Source organism: Xyrauchen texanus, chromosome 22 (assembly GCF_025860055.1).
Source record: "Xyrauchen texanus isolate HMW12.3.18 chromosome 22, RBS_HiC_50CHRs, whole genome shotgun sequence".
In the NCBI taxonomy this organism is placed as follows: domain Eukaryota; kingdom Metazoa; phylum Chordata; class Actinopteri; order Cypriniformes; family Catostomidae; genus Xyrauchen; species Xyrauchen texanus.
The window spans coordinates 3,480,769-3,501,948 of record NC_068297.1 but is presented as its reverse complement, the minus strand read 5'-3'; the positions used below and the strand labels follow the sequence as shown (position 1 = coordinate 3,501,948).

The 21,180-nt window shown below is 38.7% G+C and overlaps 1 protein-coding gene across 1 annotated transcript; it reads right to left on the bottom strand.

Annotated features, from left to right (window-relative positions):
- Positions 1-968: 968 nt before the first annotated feature.
- On the bottom strand, positions 969-19,472 carry si:ch73-242m19.1 (coiled-coil domain-containing protein 162). The gene is made up of 22 exons (XM_052153667.1): positions 19,309-19,472; positions 18,880-18,997; positions 15,023-15,185; positions 14,788-14,926; positions 14,468-14,615; positions 11,414-11,509; positions 11,164-11,328; positions 10,805-11,013; positions 10,530-10,668; positions 9,053-9,173; positions 8,565-8,677; positions 7,193-7,342; positions 6,586-6,639; positions 6,324-6,491; positions 5,118-5,270; positions 4,909-5,043; positions 4,660-4,812; positions 2,146-2,355; positions 1,941-2,061; positions 1,798-1,845; positions 1,571-1,701; positions 969-1,407 (listed from the first exon to the last, which is right to left on the bottom strand). Exons 1-22 carry the CDS (start codon positions 19,470-19,472, stop codon positions 1,294-1,296), a joined length of 3,012 nt encoding a protein of 1,003 aa, XP_052009627.1. The 3' UTR covers positions 969-1,293.
- Between the last annotated feature and the right edge of the window lie 1,708 nt (positions 19,473-21,180).

Below are 21,180 nucleotides of genomic sequence, written 5' to 3'. Positions count from 1 at the left end.
ATAATTTAGACATTATCAAACTATTATTTGTCAAAGTTTAGCATTTTAAAATTGATTTGAAGTGTCATTTTTTGCAGTTTATGTCATTATGCTTGCAATCACACCTGACCATGGTGTTACAAAGAGAAGACACATAATAAGCATTTTTCTACCAATAATTTATTTCAAACATAAAAATGTAATAACAAAGCAAATGTGTAATAATGTCAAGAAAATGAACATCAAGAAACAGAAATGAACAGCAAAATTCTGAAAATGTAATTAGAGTATAAAACAGAAGAATCAGAGTAAACATTTTCAAAATAATTGTAATTTCAAACTTTCTATAGTAAACATTTATTTTGTGTATGTTTGTGAGTGTGTCAGATTTCTGTCTTCAGCTGGAAAACAACAGAGGATTTATAATGCCAACAATGACAACAAGAGCTGTAGCGCTCCACTTATTGATGCCCTGGTTGTGTGTGTGTGTGTGTGTGTGTGTTCTGCATTGTGAGTGTTTTATCATCTAAACCCTTCATTTCTGTGTGTCTTTAACATTGTAGCTGATTTATTGATTGTATTTGACAGATGGAGAATATGAATGGGAATTTTACTTCTATCAGGAAGACTTGCAGACTTGAGTGAAATTTAAGATGCCATTTATTTGATGAATATAAAACAGAAATGTAATGTCCCTCTTTGGCGTAGGCCCCGTCTGGCGGTCTGAAGGAGTTGTACTCGGAACCGTCATATCCTGCCGGAGATAGGAGGCAGGGGTGAGGAGCCTAACCCCGTGCAGGACGGGACTCAACTGGTGGTGGTGGGGTGGTGGAGGTTGCAGCACACCAAAACAGCAATGCGATAGATTGTGAGCAGACATATAAAGCAATGGCTTACATGCAATTGGCTAGGAATTACCCAGCTAATAGTGCGATGATGTACAGCTTCTAGTCTTCCTGCTAGAACTACACTGCGCTTACATTTCCAGAACCAGACTGTTGCGCTCTATAATGGTTATGGTAAATGTTAAGCATTACTAGTTAATAAATGCACAATTCAGATGAAAAAGATCAGATCTGTCCGAACTGTGGACTAGCAGTTACAGTAGTGCATGTGCTCTGTGCATGAGCCTTAGACCATATGTGGGAGACACAGGCTCGAATCCGGCCTGTGTTTTGCATCCCGAAACCATTCATCCCGTCTCTCCCACCAATTTTCTGTCTTCTCTCTATAATTTCTAACAATAAAAAGTGTCAAAAGTCTAACAATAAATTGAAAGGCATCAGATTTGTTGATAAAATGTGGTTCAGATGATTATTTGTGACCCAGTCTTAGATTCGGATATGATGTTTGGTTAGAAGATGAGGTTCCATCAGTAAGACTGGGCAAAAGCGCTTCTGAAATGTCCAGATGTAGACCACTGGTGTTCTGTGAATGAGGATAGAGGAACATCAAGGAACATCTAAAGTCACACCACAGTATTTAAGTTCTTTCCGAACTTTAAAAGGCTCTCAGTGAAAGCGAGTCACCTTGCAAATAATCATTCATTGTAGTGTTTTAATTCTGAGTGTAAGTCAAATGAATATCTCACTGTTTTTGGTCTATCCAGAGGTGTCCAAGACTCCCTCCAACCAGTCTGAGCATCAAGGCCTTCAGTTGTATAATCTCTATATATAAAGCTACTGTTTATCAATGATGTAGCTGAGTTTTTCCTTAGCAATCCTGCGATACAAGCCACAAAGTTCAGCGATTAAAGCTATGAAGAGAAAATTCTTTTAAATAGTGTCAGAGAAAGGATGTACTGTAAGAGTCATTTACCAGCTGAAGCATTTCTTAAACACAGCTTTCTTAAGGAACTGTGTCGCCCTTAAATGAAAAGGAACCAATTGTAAATGATACATGTAGGAAAATTCCTCAATGCTGTAAACAGGCCAAATAAAGTGAAGCATGTTTTAGAGCACCTGAGGGAATGGTGGACTGAGACAATGTGGCTTCAAAACTGTGCATCTGACTTTGCAGTTTATCTACATGCTGGAACGCTTCTCGTTTCAGGCTCCGTTCCTGATGAAGCTGATCTCTCGCCTTAAAAATACAATAATCGAGATGTTTGCAATATTTCAAACATTTTAAATTAATATAAAGTAAATGCATGCTGATCAGACTCACATGTTTGATTTGCTTGCGGTTGCGTTGTTGTTGCTGTTCTGTCTTTCGACTGTTCATCTCCAGTTGTGCACTCAGAGCTCGCAGCTGACCGTCTTTGTCCACCGTGTCCTCCTGTAGCTGCCCCAGACTTTGCATTCGCAGGTTCTCGATTTCTTGTCGGCTTTGTGCGTCTCGTGCAGATCGGTGTTCCATGTCCTGTAGCTTCTGAGACTGTGATCATAGCAATGGCAAAGCTTTTTATATTTACATCTGTCTACATGTGTTTTACTATCGCAAAAACTTCTGCTAACTGTATGTGCGTTCCAAACCGGCCACTTCTGCACTATTCTAAGCCATTCTGTAGTGTAGAGTAAGTAGTTCGAGTAGTATTTTAACATTGAAAATGCAACAAAAATATATCCGGATTATGTACTTCTTTAACCATCAAAACGGAGTGTGCAATGTTGGGCACGACCACGGCTTACTGTACATAGCAAAAGGGGCGGAGTTATCTGGCTCTAGGTACCTGACACCTGACAAATAATGGAGAATGTAGCAACTAGCGAAATGTCAGTGAAGACAGCACCTTACAAATATGAGTTGAATGCCTTACCATCACCATGCGCTGACTGAATATGTTCATTATTTGAGATATAAGTGCAGAGCTGAATTTAGTTAACACGCTAAAGCTAGCAGCAACACATCACGTGCATTTGAAACGCCACTTCTGTAAGCAGTAAAAAAGGGAATGCTTCCAATTAGTAAAAAAACATCAAGTGTTCCATTTGGGACTTTAATAATTCATATTCTACATGTCTGAGTGCATAGTGTATGTTGTATCTGCATAGTGTGTAGTGCATCATTTGAGACACAGAGTGCATCTAGTCTTTGGTTGCGTCCTTATCTGTATACTTCTACAGCAGTATGCATACTTTTGAGTATGTAGTAAGACAGTATGCCAGTATTTCTTCAAGTTTATATCTTCATACAGTGGGTACGGAAAGTATTCAGACCCCCTTAAATTTTTCACTCTTTGTTATATTGCAGCCATTTGCTAAAATCATTTAAGTTCATTTTTTTCCTCATTATTGTACACACAGCACCCCATACTGACAGAAAAACACAGAATTGTTTATATTTTTGCACATTTATTAAAAAAGAAAAACTGAAATATCACATGGTCCTAAGTATTCAGACCCTTTGCTGTGACACTCATATATTTAACTCAGGTGCTGTCCATTTCTTCTGATCATCCTTGAGATGGTTCTACACCTTCAATTGAGTCCAGCTGTGTTTGATTATACTGATTGGACTTGATTAGGAAAGTCACACACCTGTCTATATAAGACCTCACAGCTCTCAGTGCATGTCAGAGCAAATGAGAATCATGAGGTCAAAGGAACTGCCTGAAGAGCTCAGAGACAGAATTGTGGCAAGGCACAGATCTGGCCATGGTTACAAAAACATTTCTGCTGCCCTTAAGGTTCATAAGAGCACAGTGGCCTCCATAATCCTTAAATGGAAGACGTTTGGGAAGACCAGAACCCTTCCTAGAGCTGGCCGTCCGGCCAAACTGAGCTATCGGGGGAGAAGAGCCTTGGTGAGAGAGGTAAAGAAGAACCCAAAGATCACTGTGGCTGAGCTCTAGAGATGCAGTCGGGAGATGGGAGAAAGTTGTAGTAAGTCAACCGTCACTGCAGCCATCCACCAGTCGTGACTTTATGGCAGAGTGGCCCGACGGAAGCCTCTCCTCAGTGCAAGACACATGAAAGCCTGCATGGAGTTTGCTAAAAACACCTGAAGGACTCCAAGATGGTGATAAATAAGATTCTCTGGTCTGATGAGACCAAGATAGAACTTTTTGGCCTTAATTCTAAGCGGTATGTGTGGAGAAAACCAGGCACTGCTCATCACCTGTCCAATACAGTCTCAACAGTGAAGCATGGTGGTGGCAGCATCATGCTGTGGGGGTGTTTTTCAGCTGCAGGGACAGGACGACTGGTTGCAATCGAGGGAAAGATGAATGCGGTCAAGTACAGGGATATCCTGGACGAAAACCTTCTCCAGAGTGCTCTGGACCTCAGACTGGGCCGAAGGCTCACCTTTCAACAAGACAATGACCCTAAGCACACCACTAAATAAACGAAGGAGTGGCTTCACAACAACTCTGTGACTGTTCTTGAATGGCCCAGCCAGAGCCCTGACTTAAACCCAATTGAGCATCTCTGGAGAGACCTGAATATGGCTGTCCACCAACGTTTACCATCCAACCTGACAGAACTGGAGAGGATCTGCAAGGAGGAATGGCAGAGGATACCCAAATCCAGATGTGAAAAACTTGATTTTGTGGGGGTGTCTGCACACTACCTGATTTGCATAAATCTGGGAGTGAAACGGGTTGTAAAACAACACAGACAATGCATGCAAATAAACCATGCATGCAAATAAACCAGGTATGCAAATAAACCATGCATGCAAATATGCTATCAGGAGGTGCAATTCATTTAAATGGATTTCCCCCTTTGTGTGTCATACCTGCATGGTGATCTGTCTTTTGATGTGTTCATAATTGGTCTTATACTGCAGCATGGCCTCCTTCATGGCATCCAACTCTTGTTTTAGTGCGATCTCTCTCTGTTTTGAGATCATCTTCACTTTAACGGCTTCTGTTTTACAGGACCACTCATTCTGGACACACAGGAGCCACATTCAGCATTACTGAAATCAAAGAGGTCCAAAGACTATCCAATACCTCTGGGTGAAGTATTCATTTCAGTACAATACCTGTCGCCATTGCAGCAGCTCTTTTTGCAGTTTGCCTTGATCGACCGCCACTCTCCAGTGTTGAAATGCTTTCAGTTTACAGAGAAGTCCAACCAGCTTGCTGTTCTCTGCATAAAGATCTTCTAACACCTCTTTCTGAATAAGACAGTGACAATATTATACTAACAATATGATTTATGACTATTCCAGCATATTAAATAGCATATTACCTCGTTAAGGGTCTGAGTGAGGGCCTCGTTATCTTTGGTAGATGACAATTTATTTTTCAGTTTGATGATTCTGTCTATGCCCTCTTTCCTCACTCTGCTCACCATCTGTCTCACATCTTGGTCCATATTCACATGGTATTTGTCAAGCTGCGACTGCAGGCAAAACAAAGAGATCCGAGTCAACTGGGAGGTCATGCTGCATAAATTCTATCAACAACATACCAAAGGTTTTAAAGACCCCATGTAATGAAAATTCGAGTTTTGTGGCTTTCAGTCTAGGTCTGTTAGTTTTGAGACTTTTGGATTTTATGGTAATTCCGTGCCAACTCAGAGTTTTATTTAGATTTTTTACTGGTGAAAGATGAAAATATATGATGATGAAATCCCAAATATACAATGCCAAGAATCAAAATTTACTGAATAATCCATTATTTTGTAGAGGAGGGTCAAAATTACATTTTCGCCTATGGATTTGGAGGAAAACTACAGGTTAAAAAAATAACTTTAGAAAGGTGTCAGCATCATTATTTAATTTCTTCCACAAAGATAGGTAAGTCTATTACTAACATCGGTTGGTTTCAGCACACCTTGTTGCATTATATGCCAGTGGTGGGAGTCCAAAAATGGGAAAAAAACACTTTTATTGTGTTGTTTTGCAAAGTTTGAGTGCCTATTTCTCAAGAAGTATTAAATATATCTAAATATCCTTTTAGATTCTGGTTCAAAATAAACTTTCCTTTTTGTATTTTACATCTGAAGGCCCTATATTGTTAAATCCCAGAGATATGGGGCTCTCAATGTGGCTCCGTCTGAGAAAATGGTACATTTTACCCATTTTTTAGTGGTCACCCATTAAATGGTAACCCTAGTTTTTCTTGGACAACAAAACAAAGGTCTGAAGTACAAATAATGTTGAAATCAGAACCTTTGTTTATTCACATAAAGCAATCGTCAAAATTAATCGGCAAGTTAAATGAATGAGAATGTGGCAGGAATAAATTCTGAAAGTGTTTTCATTGCTTTTGTCCATGGTACAATCTGTCCCGCATGGTTTTTCAGCATAAACTTAAGACTATCGGCCATATAAACAAAGGACAAACCATTTAACATGTCCGACCCCAACTTCTTGTTTCAATAGTAAATATGTCAGCACAGCAAAGAAAACTGCCGTCAACACAATTTCGTAAGGTCTCAAGAGATACATACCTTCAGAAGAATACACGTAGAAAAGAGCTGGCGAACCAGCGTGTCGTAACATTCTCTGTGTTTAAGGTTGAGATGTTGATCTAAACTTCTCCTTTCCTCTTCTAGTTGAGTGACTCTGGCACGTAGAGCTGTGATCTCGACCATCATCTCCCGACAAACCTCTGCTACCTGTGATGACATGTGTTTACTGACCATGCTGTGGTATAATATGAACAAATTATGGTATATTGCTATCTCACTCAGACTCACTCTCACACTATACCTTTGTATAGGAGTCATTGGTTTGCAGATCTTTGCCTTCAAGCTCTTTAACATCCTGTGAAAAAAGAATATTGAGTGCTTAGGAAGATACATACTAGCAGCCTCAGTTTCAGACGTCCACAGTCCGATCACTGACTGTCTGACAAGCGGTGACAAAAACCAGTTTTTTAGTTGGCTGAGTACACGGTTCACTTCAGTCCACCAGGAAACAAGTCGAGTTTACAAGGTACTCGGCTGCTACAATGAAGTGCTTTTGAGGAAGAACTAACCATTGGGTTTGCCAATGTTTGCAAGATTTGTAGCATCAAATATTTCAAAGATGTTCAGAGTTTAGGTGCTCATTAGATATTAAACTAAATATTAGAACTGTATATGCACATTTTCAGCTGTATAACTGGTCTATTTTACTGCCTATTATTGTCATTTCTCCCCTAAATGGCACATAAAAACAAAACAAACTGTTGTTGGTCACTTTGCATGTCAGTCAGATGATCTCTTCCTGTTTAAGTGGGCAGTTTATGGCCAGAATTAGCTGCAAAGTGGACCAGACTTTATTCCGCTTATATACAAGCAGTTGAGAGGGTTAAATAGATGGACTCTTTCTGTACCTGTTCTCTCTGGTAGAGTAGTTGTCCCTGCTGTTGAAGGATTTGCTCGTAAAACTGTGAATATTGCTGGAAGGTGCTCCGCTCACGATTCATTACAGCGCAAGCTAGATCAGTCAAACACTCCTGCAGATGAACTTTGGAGAAGGTCACCTAAAAACATTTAATATTTGCCATACATATCATCAACATCAATAGCTCATCTGTGGGATTTTGTGGAATGGACTGAAACGGTAGAATTATTATAAAGATTGATGATTATTATTATTATTAGGATTTATTTATTTATTTATAATGAATTTATTATGTTATAATTAATATATCAATTAATATAATATAATGCATTAATATAATAAACATTACTTAAAATTATATTTTGTTTATAAATATTATATTTGCTATACAATATTCTATTTAATTAATATATATTGTATAATAAATTAATTTAATTATACAATAATAATTGATAGCTGAAATCATATTCAAATTTGTCAAAATATTTATTTAAGAATTAATCACAAGCTGCTGGATTAAATTTTATTATTAGTAGTAGTAGTATTTATTTATTAATTTATTTATTATTATTAATTTATATTGTTATAATTAATAATCGCAATCAATATAAAATACTAGATTTATATAATATTAATATAAAACATAATTTATATTAAATTCAAAAAACAAATATTGTATTTGTTATAAAATATTATATTTAATTTATAAATATTGTATAGTAAATTAATTAATTACACAATAATAATTGATAGCTGAAAGCATATTCAAATTAGGAAAAATATTTATTTAAGAATTAATCACAAGCTGCCGGATTAAGTATTATTATTAGTAGTAGTATTTATTTATTCATTTATTTATATTGTTATAATTAATATCGCAATTAATATAACATAATAGATTTATGTAATATTAATATAAAAACATTATTTATGTTAATTAAGAATTAATCACAAGCTGCGGAGCTCATGGATTAATTATTATTAAAATGTATTTATTCATTTATTTCTTATTCATTTATGTTGTTATAACTTTTATAGCGATTAATATAACAGAATAAATTAATATAATAAAGGCTACTTATATTATATTTCATTAATAAATATTGTATAATCAATGCAATTTATTGATAGCTGAAAGCATATTCAAATTAGGTGATATTTATTTAAGAATTAATCACAAGCTGCAGAGAATGTGTAAGTTTATGAATTATTTAGATTACATTTTTCTTATCAGGTACAGTATTTCAAAGTTCTGTTATCATACTAAGTCTATTCATTAAAAACATTACATTAACGACGAATGGAAAAATGTAGTTATAATAACACTCGTGAGAAGTATTTTCAGTTGACCGGTTTCTAACCTGTGCTTCAGTCTCATCCTCGTCGCCGTTCATTAACTGCTGGATGAAATTCTCCACTACCTGGGGTCTTTCAAGTGAGCAGCTGTGCTTCATGGAGGCCATTTTCCACAGATCTACAAGCCATGTGAAAACAGCAGAGGAACACAGACATGACACCCATGACATGAGCGAAAACCTCACTTTTTGAATTTTGAACCTGTTCTAACTGTTTATGTTTACATTTGCAAGACTTAAAACCAATAAGGCAAGTGACAGATCCGTCAACTAGCCCAAAACTCTCACACCGACCCGGTCCATCAGGTCATCCTTAACCTAAAACTCTGTGATGACTCAAATAACTCTTGATCCCAGTGTTCAGTCCTCTGTAGTATAGAGGTTTATTGGCTTCCTAATGACAGCCTGCAGAGAGAACGAGGCTCAGCGCCCGTTCTCCTATGATGCTCTTTGATCTTCTGTGGGTACCTGAAGTAGCATAGGCTAATAGGTACCTGCAGGGAGCTCGGTGTCATGCCGCGTGCGCTCTGACATCACTAGAGTCATTTCACCGCTAATCCTCATCTGAACGGCTCGGATCATGTCACACTCTGTGATCTCCAAGAGTCGCAGTAACTGCAACACATTCAGCAGAAATATCAGCAACTGTTTGATGCACTATATGCTTGAGATATCAAACTAAAGAATTTGACATTTTTCTAAAGAAGATGCTAAACTTATTGGGTGTTGCTAAGTTGCTAAGAGCTTCTGTGGGATTTTCAGCATGTTGCTATGTGGTTGCTAAGGTGTTATGGGTGATAGTTAGGATGTTGTGTATTGGCCAGGATGTTTTTGGTGGTTGCTATAAATAAACCAGCAAATAGATACAAATCCAAGTAAATTCTTCATGCCGCAGTGCATGCTGGGAACATAGCTGTTAATTTCAACAACAGCAGACAGTAAGTAATTTAACAGCAATATGCAGCTAAATTGCAGTTGTATATTGTTGCTGTCAAAAACAGTAACTTGCTGTTAATTTCAAGAACGGTAACAAACCGTATTTTTACAGTATAATGCTGGCAACCACAGCTGCCAGTAGTTTACGGTTTTTTTTTTTACAGGATTTCTTTTTTACAGTGTAGGTGGTTACACTCCAAAAAAATATTTGAAGATTTAAACATTTTAATTTCACAACAAACTTCCATCAAATGTAATGTAGTTATCTTTAACAATAATAATAAGTTTAAGTTGTATTCATTTAATTTAGTAAAAATTAAATGAATACAACTTTGATGGAAATGTATTATGAAATTCAAATGCCAAAATCTTAAAATAGGGTCAAATAATTTGCATGTATTTCTGGCCCAGGTCAAAAAGAGGCCCCTCTCAAGTATCTATGCACACACACACACAAATTATATATATATATATACACCATTTTATATACCATTTGGGTGGAATTCTGTGTGTGTGTCTCTTTAAATGCAATGAGCTGTTGCTTTCCAGAAGAGGGCTGTGCCTTTACAGTTTGTGCTTCGGTTACTACAGCAACAACAAATCAGAACCAATATGACCAGTTCGCTGTAATTTTCTGCATATCACGGCGCCATTTTGTGGTCCGTTCTGCATAATGTGGCAGCTCATTTTAGCTTATCATTTTAGCCCGTTTTAGGGGTTTAGGTTTAGGGGTAGGGGTGGGTGTAGGGTGCTTGTTGGACTCTACACAATAGAACAATAAACACACTGCTATTTAATTAATTTAGTGAAAATACCATATAACACTATTTGCACTTAGAAGATGCTTTTTGTTGCTATTTAGACTTTTAGTGCACATAGCCTCTGCTATTATTTGATTGCTTTAAACAAACATTGCAATTCTGCTATGCTGGGTCTCTGAGGGTTAAGCCTGTAACTGGATGTTTAGATTCATGAATTGTCTATAGATGATAGATTACAGTAATAAAGAATACAAGGGAAGTTCATGTACTTTACCTGCCATGTTTTGATGTCAACCTCTGCTGCTCCTGGAGGTGGTTGAACAGACTGATTCTGAGACAACACAAGCTCATATTCCTTCTCTTTACCCATGTGCTGGGCCAGAGCTTGCATACTGGGAAAGTAAATCTCCGTTCTACAACACAAGATTATGGGTCACAACATGGGTCCTTACAACTGATTTTAAACGTTAACACCACACAAAACCGATTCATTTGAAATTCTTAGCAGTTACCAAAGAGCGTGTTTGGTTATGATGAAAAGTTCTTAACCTGTAAAGTTGTGAGATGTTTTTAAAAACTTCAGGGGTGTTTATTTTCACCGAACCCAGCTGTCGATGTGTCCAGCTCTCTTTGAAAACTTCCATTTGTTTCCAAAGCAGTAAAAATCCTCGCTGGTTCATCAGGGATCTTATGGGGTCTTGAATTTTAGACATAACTTCATTTCCACCCCCCTCATTTCCCATGTTATCGTTGGAGTCCTGACAGGCGACAGTACAGAGACAATTGTGCTTACAGTAGTTAAAAAGCAGATAGGATAAAGATGTCATGAGCACAAAACTTCTACATTGCTGATTTTGTATTTGGATAAAAGCAACTACTAAATGAGTTTGTGTAAAATGTAAATATACTTCTTCCCCAGACTCAACAGTATTGTTGGTCTCTCCAATGCTTTGTAGCTGAAGGGGTCCTGCGTCCCATCCACTACTGAGCACATCATCAATGATCAGAGCTACGCCCAGTATCGCCCCGTTAGCCTCCATTCTACAGCGGTCATTCAGATCACACAAACAGAGCTACAAAAATGCAAAACATGTACGATTATGCTAGTAATCACTCATAAGACTTTATGCGATAATGAAGGTTCTGAGAAGAGCACACCTGCATGTAATATTCAATCGGCGGGACGTCCCATATCATCAAGGGGTGTGATCCATGGCATGCAAGAAATGATCTCCATGGATACCATTTTTGGGCCTAAAAACACAAAGGAAGAAGTTATGAAAAGTTAAATCACACCAGAAGAACAGCTTGATAAAACAAGACATATGCTGTCTTGGTAAGAAATTTGGATTTGTAACATCATGTCCAGTTGCTCTATTATTACTAGGTCTGTATGGAATTGGCACATTTTGTGGGGGTAGAACAGAATTTTGAAAATGGATATAAATATGGTAAAATGTATCAAAATAGAGGTTGTCAACCTTTTTCTGTCCCACAAACCCCCACCCAGATTCTCCCCCATACCAAAGACCTCTTAATATAAAAATTATAGCTTTTCTTGGTTTTTCATAATATCTTCCATTAAATTAACCAACAATATCGCATTATATTAAACTGTGTTCATCATGGATTAATCCAAGGGCGTAGCAAAGCATCAACAAAAATGGAAGAGCCAAGTTTTCGGACAAAATTATAATTTTAACACATTTTCCTTAACAACAGAGAAGCGGCACATTCAGATATTTCTTTTACACTTTTAGAAATCAGAATTTATGCACATTTTTAACAGTTTTATACACATATTTTTGAAGTCAAAGAATAATCTGTAATATTCTGGGTGGGCCTGGGTCTAATTTGGATGGGCCCAAGCCCCCCCTCGGCTACGCCACTGGATTAATCACATCACTTTATTGCCCATCAGAAATTGCCTGAAGATTTACATTTGTTTAATGATGGTCTTACGCTATATCAAATCAGCTGAATCAACCTAAGATGACAGATAAGTTGTTGTTTTTTTCAATCATAAATTTTAGATAACACTATAGAACAAACTGACCACATTTAGAAATACATTTTTAAAATACAGAATATTTTGTATTGCTGAAAGCATTATAAAAACAGTCCAAATGTTTAAATGAATGAACTCGGAAAGGCTGTGAGATGTGGAATAAAGCACAACAGTGTTCCCATTCCCAGTATTTTTCCCATTAATTTTTTTCTATAGGGATTCCATAAAATCCTTCACAAGAAGTTGTGAGCCACAAACCAAACCAACCAGCTCTGAGGTGAATCACAACATTACAAACTTTGATTTGAAGCAACAACAAAAAAGTGTTTTAAAAAAAATTGGATAATAGAACAAACAGGGTCCGCATTAAGGTGCTCCGGGGTCCCGGGGCTTAATGTTTCACTGGGCCTTTGTAAGCTGTCAGAGCTGCGTTATCTCCCCCATATTCTGGCAGGTCCCGCCTCCTCCATTCTGATCAGCTACTAAGAGCTACTTACAAGCGGTCTGCGACTGACCAGTCGAGAAGTCGTTCATATAGCGTTAGTAACGTATAAGTTGCAGAAAACACAACAGCTACTAAGTTTGAAGTTCAGTGTGAATTTTAAATGGTTAACATTAGACTAGACAAAACTCTCACATGCATTTAAATAAGCCGTTTAAAGCTTTGTCGATTAATGTTATAACGGAAACGATGTAAAATCGCAAATTCCAGATTGTGTTTTTACTCTTATGGCCAATACAACTGATAGACGTATTTACTATACTGTATATACCAATACAGCTCAATATACGAAATATAAAATCATTTGTCACTTTTTTTATAACTTCAGAATAGAAGTGGGTTAATCTAGCTGTGGCGTGGGGGCGTGGTCGTGTGTCAGTCTGCGGAAGAGAGAGAGAGAGAGCGGTAAGGCTTGTCACCTGGTTTATAATCAACAATAACACCTGTGTCTTGTTATAGTGATGCGGAGAGAGACATAAAAGGAACGCAGAGTACCCAGAGTGGGAGAGAGAGATAGTTTACGGACATGTCCGTCATGTGTGTTTGTCTTTTAAGTTTATCATTAAAATATTATTTATATTATCAAGCCGGTTCTCGCCGCCTCCTTCCTATTGTACCAAGGCCACTGGTGCCGAAACTCGGGAAGGAGGAGGGATGCCCGTCGCAGAGTCCTCGACACTGCCGTCCACCCAGGGGAGCGCTGCTGCCATCCACCGGGGAGGGAGTAGACCGACCGCCCGGACAAGGTGAACGGCTGCCGTCCGTGAGGCGAGTGGGGACTGGACTCCCCGACCGATGGAGCCGCTCCCAGGGGCGGAGGAGAGCCCTGCCATCCCCCAGAAACACAGAGGAGTCGGAGGAAGACCACCGTCTGTGAGGGGAGAAGGGAAGTGTTCCCGACTGCCTGGAGCGGTAGGGCCGCTGCCAGGGGCGGAGGAGTGTCCCCACGAGTTGCCGATTTTTTTAGCTTATAACGGCCCATTCGGCCCGTTTCACGGCCGACACACCGGCCCGCTCAGTTCTCCCAATGGCCAGTCCGCCACGATCGGCCCCAAAGTGCGTCGGCCCACCGGAAAAATGCCCGGTATGCCAGATTACCAGTCCAGCCCTGCTGTCATCTGTGAATTCAAAATGTTGTTTTCCAACCTTGCTGCCTTATAATTCTAATAATGCATCTGACTCCATATATTATTCATTCAATTCAAGTTCTGCTTTAAATGAAATAAAATTACCGTACAGTATTTTCAGTTCTAAGGGTGGCTATGTGCTTATCTGATCAATTTATTTTCCACAGCAAGGGATGGGATGGGATGGGAAGGGATGGTTACCTTGATATTTGTATATTCTTATGTTTGGCATACAGTGAAACCATAAACGTGGGAGCCAGGCAAAATCGGGCCAATCAGGCCAAAGAAAATCTCGTGTACTGCGATTCTCTGATTGGAGGATTTCCCCCGTAGGATTATGGGTAGTGTAGTTCTTCACCAGGCACTCTGCTATTAAACGAGTTTTTTAACGAATTTGAAATAAAACAGATGAAAGAATTCAACAGAAGCATCTACGATCGATTAACAACCTCAGAGCTTACGGTAGGTCTGTCTTTAAAGGTTTATAAGTTCAGAATCGACTCCCCTATGGAGAAATGAATGGGATTTTTACTTCCGAAACCAGACTGTTGCACAGACGCAGATGCTTTCCTCACCTGCAGGCTGCATGGATCTAGTGTTTGAGGAACAGAGAGAAAACTGTCTTCATCCTTCACACTGTCACTCATGACTGGGAGGGCGTGGCTCATGTTTTCACTCACGCTTTGATAGGCTGAGATGTTTCCAGAGGAGAGGAACACTTCCCTTGTGGAGAGACAAAACGGGAAATACTGTGTTTTTATGTGATTACACTACAGCTACTCTTAAAAAGACCTCACTGTAACTAGGCATATTACTGTAGTTTGTAGCTAATTTCTCGTTATCTAGAGGGAAGCTGAAGTAAAAAGTGGCACATCTATTCTCCACTCTCCCCTACCTGATCATGTACCGTACTGCAGTATCAAAGCGCAGGAAGAGAACTTCCCTGTGTAGCTGCAGGAGCCGCCCGACAGCCTCTGAACTTCTGGGCTCATGGAGAGAGTCAATCTGTCGCTGGACGTCCCACAGCTCAGCCCCTTTGGACAAACATCAGAGCATTAACAACACTAACACTGTGCTTGAAGAATGCTGGATATGAGCCACACCCTGTGTTTTCCAAAATGATTGTATACCGATGCTCTCAGATCCGCCCCAGTTCGCTGTAAGTCTCTGAGCACTGTTGGGATTGAAGGACGTGTTTGGATTGCCCAGCCGAGCAAAGCTCACCAGGAAATAGACGACATCATGAAGAGATGATATTATTTGCAGTGTGTTTTGAAGAGCTTGGTGACATTCCTGTAACAAGAACATCTATTATCCTTCACCCAGTTATTTCTAAATTGTGCTTCACATTTAATTATTCACACACAGAAATTAAAACTCAAAGATAGTGACTACATTAAAATAAAAGTGTATAAATGGTAAATGGTCTATATATATATATATACACTCACCTAAAGGATTATTAGGAACACATACTAATACTGCGTTTGACCCCCTTTCACCTTCAGAACTGCCTTAATTCTACGTGGCATTGATTCAACAAGGTGCTGAAAGCATTCTTTAGAAATGTTGGCCCATATTGATAGGATAGCATCTTGCAGTTGATGGAGATTTGTGGGATGCACATCCAGGGCACGAAGCTCCCGTTCCACCACATCCCAAAGATGCTCTATTGGGTTGAGATCTGGTGACTGTGGGGGCCATTTTAGTACAGTGAACTCATTGTCATGTTCAAGAAACCAATTTGAAATGATTCGAGCTTTGTGACATGGTGCATTATCCTGCTGGAAGTAGCCATCAGAGGATGGGTACATGGTGGCCATAAAGGGATGGACATGGTCAGAAACAATGCTCAGGTAGGCCGTGGCATTTAAACGATGCCCAATTGGCACTAAGGGGCCTAAAGTGTGCCAAGAAAACATCCCCCACACCATTACACCACCACCAGCAGCCTGCACAGTGGTAACAAGGCATGATGGATCCATGTTCTCATTCTGTTTACGCCAAATTCTGACTCTACCATCTGAATGTCTCAACAGAAATCGAGACTCATCAGACCAGGCAACATTTTTCCAGTCTTCAACTGTCCAATTTTGGTGAGATCTTGCAAATTGTAGCCTCTTTTTCCTATTTGTAGTGGAGATGAGTGGTACCCGGTGGGGTCTTCTGCTAGCCCATCCGCCTCAAGGTTGTGCGTGTTGTGGCATCACAAATGCTTTGCTGCATACCTCGGTTGTAACGAGTGGTTATTTCAGGCAAAGTTGCTCTTCTATCAGCTTGAATCAGTCGGCCCATTCTCCTCTGACCTCTAGCATCAACAAGGCATTTTCGCCCACAGGACTGCCGCATACTGGATGTTTTTCCTTTTCACACCATTCTTTGTAAACCCTAGAAATGGTTGTGCGTGAAAATCCCAGTAACTGAGCAGATTGTGAAATACTCAGACCGGCCCGTCTGGCACCAACAACCATGCCACGCTCAAAATTGCTTAAATCACCTTTCTTTCCCATTCTGACATTCAGTTTGGAGTTCAGGAGATTGTCTTGACCAGGACCACACCCCTAAATGCATTGAAGCAACTGCCATGTGATTGGTTGATTAGATCATTGCATTAATGAAAAATTGAACAGGTGTTCCTAATAATCCTTTAGGTGAGTGTATATACACACACTACCGTTCAACAGTTTGGGGTCACTTGCCTGAAAAGTTTCTCAAGATCTTAAAAATCTTTTGATCTGTATGCTTAAATGTTTGAAATTAATTTTGTCGAGAAAAATATAATTTGTGCCCCCAATTTATTTAATTATAAAACTAAAATGTAATAAAAAAAAAAAAAAAAAAACTTGGACCGAATAATAAAGAAAAGCAGCCACTAAGTGCCCAACATAGATGGGAACTCCTTCAACACTGTTTAAAATGCAACCCAGGGTGAAACCTCAAGAAGTTGTTTGAGAAAATGTCAAGAGTACATTCTAGGCAAAGTGTGACTACTTTAAAGTTGCTAAAATATAACAGAATTTATTTTGGATTTTTTAAGTCATAACAGAATTCCCATATTTCCATTTCTATTATTCCATAGTTTTGATGACTTTACTATTATTCTAAAATGTGGAAAAAATAAATAAATACATAAATAAAGAATGAGTAAGTGACCCTAAACTTTTGAATGGTAGGTTATTTATAAAATGTTATTAAAATAATAATAATAATAATAATAATAATAATGTGTAAATATAAACAAAGTAAATGAAGAGGAATAAAATCAAAACATTCACACATACATACCTACATATCTAATTTATATAGTTTATCTAAATGCTCATTTACATTTTCTTTTATTTAAATCCTTTTTTCAAAACGTGTATGCATGGAGCCTGTCTAATTTTAACATGTATTTTAATCTGTGGATATTCCAATGAAACAAACTAAATGCCTTTTCCAAAAAATACTTCAAAATAGGTAGTGAAAGTATGTGATTTATTGTATTCTTGGTCACAATTGTAACCGTTGAGAAACTACAGTCTTTACAAGACCCAATAAGAAATTGCAAACAATATAGTAAGTATAGTATATTGAGAAGAAAAATAAATATATATATATATATATATTGGTATATATAATGCTGGGAGTGTTACTTTTGAAATGTATTCCACTACAGTTACAGAATACATGCTGTGAAATGTAATTTGTAATGTATTCCGTTAGAATACTCAAGGTCAGTAGTGTGTTCTAAATACTTTGGATTACTTTTTTAGCACTGGTAGATTATTTACTTGTTTTGACTATAAAGACTCTGCCAGTACGGTAAGACAAAATACACATGTTAAAAATACATTCTCTGAAAAACCTAAATATCTTCTGCAGTGTTGTTTCTAAAACAAGATCAATCAATCTGATCTTATTTGAAGGATTTTTCAATATTTTAACAGGAAAACAATACAAAAATTATTATCAAGAATATGATTTTTGCCCTAATATCAAAGTTCTTACTATTTTTTATTTTTTTTTAAGTGTGATCTAACGTGAATTTTCTTGATAAAAAATATGATGGTGTCTGGTATCACGTGCATGTAAAATGGCTAGAATTAGCATTTTAGCTTAGCGTAAAGCTGACAATTTACACAAGGTTTATTTCTATTTCTTCTGCTCCAAACGTACTTCTCTGTCTGCTCGTATGAATGTAACACATCATAAGAAAGTGTTTCACTGCTGTTCAAATGCACTTTGGATCGCATCATTTATATGTATATATGTTTTCAATCTGAAAGGACTAAATATTAAATGAAACAAATGACAACAAAAGGCAAAGTAATCTCTTCAGTAATCAATACCTTTTGAATGTAACTGTATTCTAATTACCAATGATTTAAATTGTAACTGTAGTGGAATGCAGTTACTCATATTTTGCATTTTAAATACATAATCCTGTTACATGTATTCTGTTACTCCCCAACCTGCATATATATATACACACACACAGGCAATGGTTGCGGACAAAAGGGAAATGATAAACCAAGACTACATGCATATTTCTTACTTTTACTTTATTTTCTCTTCTATAACAATAAAAACAAATCAAAAACCTGCAATTTCATAATGGGTGTCAATCAATTGGTCATCTTTTCAAACTTAAAAGCTGTTTGTTTTCCCACTTGTCACAATTGTCACCACCTACATATTTATTTGTCCTGTGAGCTTGATTTATATGAACAAGAGCAGTCTTTTTATCAAATCAATAATAGACCCTTTAAAAAGAAAATCTACCAAATTAAGTAGTCGTATGTGTTTTACGAGAGGTTTAACCTCCTTCCTTTAATGGAGATTCGACACTATCATTATCAAAATGAAATGTTATAAAAATGTTCTGCATGGATGCCGTTGCAATAAAAACAGTCCTACTGTATGCCTTCAAATTTGGCTTAAGTGCCCAAATACGTTTAGGGCCACAGTATATTATTGAGAACTGGGGCAAAGATGCATTTCTTACCTTTTCCTCGAGAGATTTGAACATGAGCAGCACCTCTGTGTAATGAGGGATGAACCACAGGTTTATGAGACTCTTTCCATCAGCTGATAACAGTCTTTTAGGGCGAGGTTGAAATGTCCTGATGAGTCGAAAACAGTCTTGGCATTTATATTGTGTAAACTGATAAAGATTTAAGAGGATAGATCACCAAAAAATGAACATTCTGTCATCTAAATGTCAACGTAGGACTTTTCTTCTTCCATGGGGCACAAAAGAAGTCGTTTAGCGCAAAGTCTAAGTTGGTATTTTCCAAACAATGAAAGTTAATATCGACTAAGGCTGTAAGCTCCTAACATTCTGCCAAACATCTGCTTTTGTGGTCCAAAGATAAACAAAGTGATGACAGAAATTTCATTTTATTCCTACATTCAGTAATGCACATGTTTCCACCTTGGATCAGGGGACACGTTCTCCTCAGACTGCAGGTCTGATTTGGTTTCATTGGGTGGTCCAGTCACAAAATGTTTTTTGCGGATGTTTGGCACTTCATCTAATAGTGATGTGAGACTGTGACAAAGAGCAACAATCTGCCCTCTGATACAACACAGTGACATATGTTTATTAAATCTGAAAAGGAGTAGAGAGACATGTATCATGTTTCTTTTCATGCGTACGGTAATTTCCTCCAAATAAGAGCCGTTGTTCATTGACCAAACGTACTTGTGACAGAACTCGAAAATCAGTTTCCTCTTGATTTTAGCCACCTCTTCCTAGTGAGAGGAGCGCACGAAAAAAAGTAATATAATTTTTATACATATTTTCATACACATAGAACAAAAATCAGCTTCCCCTTCATTCTTACGTACAGAGTTTAACTTCAGTGTGTTTGTCTTTTCTTTGGTCTTTACAAACGCATTCAGCATTTCATCTCGAAGAGCCACTTTCTCCAGTTGAACGGACACAAACGCTCCTGCAAGCCTGAATTACAACCAACATTGGACACAAGGTCTGTAAGTCCACTTTGAACAAATTCATGACCAAATAATTTCACATATACTTGAAGAATGTGGAATATTCTGCACCTGTTTTTAGTAGCCAAAGCATGTCTTTGTGCGCCAGTGGAAGTGGATCTGTCATGTTCATGTGGCTGGGCTCGATCAAACTTCTCTGCCCAACAGCAAAGCAAGGCCTGTTTAATTGCTCCAATCAGTGCATTCTTCTGTACCATCTGACAAACCAGGACCACTTGCATGTTCTCCAGTCTGGACGGATTCATTAGCTGTTGAAAGATCACACAATTACTATATTGGGAAAAAGAAATGCAGTATAATGTTTAAAAATGCAACAAATGTAAATCAGCATGTGATTACCTGTAAGACAGCCTCGTTAGATTGATAGCTAAACTTGCCAATATGATTCTCATCAAGTTCCTGGATAGCCAATGACAGGTTAGTAGGGACATACCTATGAAGCAAGAAGGTAGAAAGAAAATCAAACTAGACATTTAAATTTTCCGAAAAAAAAAAAAGAAAAGAATAAAAAGTGACTGGTGAGTTTAATAGGCATATGGGTTTGCTCAAATAATAATAGTAATGCTTGCCTTAATTACAGGCTGCAACATACCTGTGGCGGGGCGGGGGGCGGAGCCGGGTCATGATGCTGCACACCCGGCCTCTAATCAGGCTAATCAAGCCTCCGTGAAGGATAAAGGCCGACCGAGGATGCAGTGCGGGAGAGAGAGAGATTTACGGGCAGCTGTCCGACACCTGTGTGTGTTTGTCTTTTTGGTTCTGTTTTATATAAAACTATTATTTATATCGTCAAGCCGGTTCTCACCAACTCCCTTCCCTTTAACCCCTTTACACTGGTGCCGAAACCCAGGAAGGAGGAGGGATGCGTTGTTCTCGCCACTACCATCCACCCGAAAGGAACAGCCGCGGCCATCCGCCGGAGGACGGAGGAGCCCGGCCGCCTGGAAGCGGAGGAACGGCCGCCGACCGTGAGGGGAGCAGGGGCTCCCAACCAACCGCCTGGAGCGGATACCGCTGTCCACCAAAAACGTTGCGGGGCGTTCCGTCCACCTGGGGCCAAAGGACTGCTTCCGAACCACCCGGGGAGGTGCGGCTGTCGCCTGCTAGAGGGTGGAGGAGTGGCCAGGGGCCAAGCTACGCCGTATCAGAGAACCGGCGAGTAAGTGTTTTTTTCCTTCTCTCACTCTCCTCTATCTCTCCCGCTGCTGCTACGCATGTTTCAAGTTTCTCTCCCCCCGTCCCAGATTCAGGAAGGCAGGGATGACCTGCCGGTAGATGGGGTGGGAAGGGG

Excerpts from the sequence above, each read along its gene's own strand:
- si:ch73-242m19.1 (XM_052153667.1), bottom strand. The coding sequence starts at position 19,472 with ATGTCACTGTGTTGTATCAGAGGGCAGATTGTTGCTCTTTGTCACAGT. Across the intron at positions 4,813-4,908 it reads AGCTGCTGCAATGGCGACAG|AATGAGTGGTCCTGTAAAAC; the intron begins GTATTGTACTGA and ends CTGTGTGTCCAG. Across the intron at positions 2,356-4,659 it reads AAAGACAGATCACCATGCAG|TCTCAGAAGCTACAGGACAT; the intron begins GTATGACACACA and ends CTATGATCACAG.